Source organism: Austrofundulus limnaeus, unplaced genomic scaffold, assembly GCF_001266775.1.
Source record: "Austrofundulus limnaeus strain Quisiro unplaced genomic scaffold, Austrofundulus_limnaeus-1.0 Scaffold48, whole genome shotgun sequence".
Classification (NCBI taxonomy): domain Eukaryota; kingdom Metazoa; phylum Chordata; class Actinopteri; order Cyprinodontiformes; family Rivulidae; genus Austrofundulus; species Austrofundulus limnaeus.
In genome coordinates, this window is record NW_013952450.1 from 1,196,761 (window position 1) to 1,201,925 (window position 5,165).

Consider the following 5,165-nt stretch of genomic DNA (forward strand, 5'->3'; position numbering starts at 1 on the left):
GCAGCCCCCACACACACACACACACACACACACACACACAGCCCAGTGCACGCGCGCGAGAAATACGGACTTTAAAAAGTGAACTTTTTATAACATCCACACTGGCGAGGGGCGGGCCCTGCGAGTACCCAAGCATGACTTTTGCTGTCGTTCTGTTGAAATGTCTCTTGTCGGGGAGGGGTCTGTGGGTCAGGGTCGTCTGAGGAGGAAGGAGATGGATGGAGTTGTGTGAAATTTTATTTAAGATTTAAGTTTTTTACTTCGGTCCTTATTGCTCACCAGCAGACGCAAAAATAATACTAAGAAAGCTGATGATAAAGTTGAATAAAAATCTAAGTCTGATTATGAAGTGAAATTAAATATCTGACAGTGATCATTACACAGTGTGGCCATAATTCTTCACTTCACCATCTGTGTCGCAGTTTCCTGTCTCCAAAATGAGCGTACGCATGGGTCAGAGCTGGCTGAGGCACCGCACATTTTCACGTCAAGTTTGGATTTTATAAATCACAACCTTTGCATGAAAAGTGGCGTACGCAAGTTTCTGGGCTCGTTTTGTGCGTACGCAAGCTTTATAAATCGGACCCCAGGTCTCTTTGTGTGCCTCTTTGTGTCTACTTAAGTGTTTTCTGTAAGTAGTTCACTGCCACTTCAGACTTGTTTTGTTTTATGAAATTTTGAAAAATATATGGTTCAAGTTTTCTTGTGTGAGTCTGCATTCCTGAATCCAACCTCCTTTATAATTGTGACAATTATTCCTTTATTCTAAAAAAAAACATTGAATGAAAAAAGTAACAATTGAAATGATTTACTATTTCTTGTTGGATATATTGCCTCTGAATCTTGGACTCTGATTTATTTAAAGGGGGAGGGAGGAGGGGTAATATGTATTTTCCAGGCTCATAAATTTTATACCACAATTAAGTAACAACACTGCTTGGCAAAAGAAAAAAGAAAAAAAAGTCACACACTGATATTTTGTTGGACCGCGTTTAGCTTCGATCACAGCACACATCTGCTGTGGCATTGTTTCGATAAGCCTCTGCATTGTCACAAAATTTATTTCCATCCAGTGTTGCATTAATTTTTCATCAAGATCTTGCATTGATGATGGCAGAGTCTGACCTCTGCACAAAGCCTTCTCCAGCACATCCCAAAGGTTCTCAATGGACTCTGTGGAGCCAGTCCATGTGTGAAAAGGATGTCTCATGCAGTAATTTCTAGTAAATTAATTATTTCTAAAGATTTTATCCATTTGGAACCATTTTTATTAACACCATTGCCTTAGTTTTTCAAAGCTTGAGTTACATAGTTACAGCAACAGCTTTTAATCAGCACACTGTACGTTAAACCTCAGCTGTCCAACAGGACACTGCACTTTCAAGTCAAGAGTGACTTTTTTCATGCTGACAGCTCCTAAGAGGTGTTTTAGAGGTGTTTCCCTCCAAACATGTTGATCTCGATTACGATCAAATACAGTTTATTTATCGTCTGTTAAATTCAGACAACTTGGTTTGGCGAACTTTTGCAAACTTAAACTGAATCCCTGTGTTCTTTTCAGAGGTTTTCTTCTAGTTATTATTTCAAACTGTTAAAACTTTTTCTAATTTTACTGTGATGAACTATAACCAGCTACCTGAGGTCTGTAGACTCTGAGCTGTAGTTTGTGGGTTTTTAGTTGCTTCTACAAGCATTTGAGGACATGACCTTGAGATGAAACTGCTACAGTTTCTAAAAGTAATTAGCAATTTCTGACTGCAAGGTTTTTTTTGTCTTTTGTTTTGTTATCAGCTCTGTAAAATAGACTTTTTCTTGCTTTGTTGAGCCACATTCACTTCACTCAGTCCATTTTTAGAATCAGTTACTGCATTTGTCAAAGTGGAACAAACCATTTTTAAATATTATCAACAGGATATGGCATAAAGCCTTCCTTTGTGGTTCACTGCTGATCATGCATGAGCTCAGTCAATTCAAAAAGTCAGACCAGCAGGAAAAAAATGTACCAGCAGATCTGTTTAATAACTTTTACCAGCTCACTCATACTTGTTACGTTAAAATCAGAAAATGGAAAAGTGGACAAGCATGTGTGTGCTGTGCGTGTTATGCCCCTGAAAAGGCAAAGTTTAACAAAACTCCAGTAACTCACCATGAGGCATCAAAAGATGGAAAACTTCAACATCACAGACGTCCTATAAGGTGGCTCCATAAATCTCATGACAGCTCACAAAGCTAAACTCTGGGAAGACAAACTTCTAGGAGGTGAAATCTAACCGAGCTGCAGAAAACAAATTCAACAAGAGTTTAAAACTTAGCAGCTCGTGTCAAAACGAAGGCAGCCCTGCTGCTGCTGCTGCTGCTGCATCTTCCTGTCTATCTGGCTTCCTGTGCTGCGGTTAGCAGGTTGAACCGTAAGCAAAAAAGGAAAAAAAAAAGGAAGAAAAAAGTTCAGTATGTTTGCAGGCAACGTGTCAATAACCTAAACCAGAATGTAAAACCACGCTTTGACTCCCTCTCCTCTTTAAGAAACCATGTCGTTCGCTCAGACCTGTGGCTTTGGCAACAAAGATGACACATAATTCATGCTCGGCAAACTAGAACGCGAGAAAAGTGCAAAATGCATTCATCGAGCAGACTTACCAACAGATGTAAACAAATGCTTCCTGCATGACTGCCCTGTTTGTGTACAAAGACCAGGAAAGAAGCACAGATGTGAGCTGCAGGAGAATAAAACAATTAGATATTTGAGAGCAGTAATGGTGAACGTTGGAAAAATGACTTGAACTCATCTGCACATCAGTGAAAACGTTTTATTTTAACGTGCATGACATTGGATAATAAATGAACACAAGAGCTTTTTCATTGAGAACTTGTTGATATAACACAAAGTCTCCCCCGTCCCCCCAGTGTTTTTTTTTTATTTTTTTTTATTTTCTGAATTTCAGTGTGGACTTCTAATGTGTCAACTTAGACTCGCAGATATTTTATTCAAGTTTGAACACTTTTTTTGTCTTATTTTAATTTACATTGTGGAATTTCTCACAGAAACTCTAAAAATATACACATTTATAATAAACTTTTTTCTTATTACACAGAAAATCCTAGAAAACTTTTGTTTTGTGTTCATGGTATATATACAGTATATTTTCTTTTTATGTTGGTTTTAACAACAGACTGAAAAACAATGATACAAACTGAGCTAAACGAAGAAAAACATCTCATCAGGGTCAGTTTGGGTTGAACTGTCCTGGGCATAAGTGAGCAATCATCAGATAAATTTATACACAGATAAAAAAAAAGGCACAAGAGAGGTGTTAGAGGAAACATTCACCTCCTAAAACTCTAAATCAAAATCATCACTTTATCTGCCTTGAATTTATTATTATTTATTTTTTGTTATTTTGCTAATTGTCAATTAAGAAAATGTAAACAGTTTGCTTAAAGCAAGCACACAGAAGTGGTTACAAGCACACAAGTTAGAGACATTTCACATTTATGGGACAACTGAACCCTTTGAGTAACCACGGTTTAAACAGGACAAAGCAGGAATGTAAGCAGGATTGGGTTTTTTTGTTTTGTTTTGTTTTAAGAAATGTAAGCTGAACAAGTGTTATCTTTAAGTTTCAGCTGAACTTGCAGGGTTGTGATCAAATTAAAAGGCTTTATCCAAAGTAGCATAAACAAGTCATTAAAATGAGTATTCAGGACTCAAGTATGTAAAAGTAAAAGCATCCCTTCTCTCTTCATTTCCCCGACGAACAGTAACAAGCAGTGTTTGCAGGCAAAGTTTGCAATTTAGTCCTTAGAAAATGTTGCCTTGCCTGATGTGACGTCACTGCAACCAGCCGCGCTGTTCGTAACTCAACAAGTCGTCTTCATCAGACAACGTACAGAGGAGGTCCCTTTCATGTGAGAAGAGCTGCTCGATACACGACGCACACGTCAAACCGGGGCTCTGACCACGTTCATCGAGTGCTTGCCTTCCCTCGCACTAAAATGCGTCGATTCAAAGCCTCGGTTATAGATCCGACAGTCCCTCTGCATGTTCACTCAGCTCCATGGTGTAATAATCAAGAGGACGCCTGAGAAAACAAACAAGGTTAGAAAAAAAAATACAACTCAAAAACTGTTACAGTCTGTGCTCTGCAGCTTCACTTCAGTACTTCAAATCTTTTAAACATTATGGACAATCAACCTGTCGTAGATAACAGAGTTCCCACACCTCGTTCAACATCAAATTCAAGGACCTTTGAAGAACTTTCCAGTAGCAATTTCCTCAAATTAAAGAACCACGCGTAACGACAATTACCTACTGCTACCGCACGATGTTGCCAATAAACAGGTTTAATATGCAAATTCAATAAAAAAAACTGAACATAGAAGTTGTTGAGTCAGAATCAACGAAAGAAAGTGGATTAAATGTACACCCTACATTCATATCTACAATACATGGAGATTAATTATGTCCTGAGAGGTTCAGCAGCTCAGTGTGGGAGGAGAGGATGTGAACACGTCCAGGTGCTTGGTGAGGACAGGAGGAGTTGTGGTGCTTTCACCTGTCTCAGAAAGAAGGACCCGCCCTACTCTGCTCTGATTGGCTAAAACTATGACCATGGCTCACGTTATTTGCTGAAAGCCACGTTAGTTTACCGTAATCCTGAGCTATCTACCGCAACAAATGTGTGTTTTTTTTCCAATTTATTTATTTATTTATTTATTTATTTTCTACAGATGATGAAAATCAGTCGTGCGAATAGATAACTTCAACCCCCCCCAAAAAAAATTCAAAAACTTTCAAGGACTAGTGTAATTTTTGGCTTTTTTCACAAACTTTCCAGGGCCTTGAAATCATTTTTTACAAATTCACAAACTTTCAAGCATTTCAAGGACCCGTGGGAACCCTGAGATAACTCTGAATGATCTCACATGAGAGAAAGAAATTTCATTTTGCCTGAAGTGATGAGCTAGTGGCTAGTCTGAGCAAGGCCAAGCACTTTTTGTGCATAAAAGGTAAATAATCCACACTCATAGAGCACCTTTTTTAACCTCTTCACGTTCTGCAACCCTCATACAGCACTCTCAGATAAACACAGACAAATATTATGGAGAGCCATTTCATACAAAATTTAAAAAAATAAATACTGTAATATTAATAAAGTATAGTATAT

The 5,165-nt window shown here is 38.2% G+C and overlaps 2 protein-coding genes across 4 annotated transcripts in view; both read right to left on the reverse strand.

Moving 5' to 3' along the window:
• nlrc3 (NLR family, CARD domain containing 3) overlaps positions 1-2,167 on the reverse strand; it is a 20,851-nt gene extending 18,684 nt beyond the window's left edge. The window contains exon 1 of the mRNA XM_014008181.1: positions 2,147-2,167. The gene's annotated coding sequence lies outside the window, so the exon portion shown is untranslated. The remainder of the gene's footprint in view (positions 1-2,146) is intronic.
• A 620-nt stretch (positions 2,168-2,787) lies between these two features.
• si:ch211-183d21.1 (uncharacterized) overlaps positions 2,788-5,165 on the reverse strand; it is a 26,192-nt gene continuing 23,814 nt past the window's right edge. For all 3 annotated transcript variants that reach the window (XM_014008183.1, XM_014008184.1, XM_014008182.1), the window contains one exon: positions 2,788-4,079. In XM_014008183.1, coding sequence (XP_013863637.1) covers positions 4,016-4,079 — 64 coding nt within the window. In that variant the 3' untranslated portion in view covers positions 2,788-4,015. The remainder of the gene's footprint in view (positions 4,080-5,165) is intronic.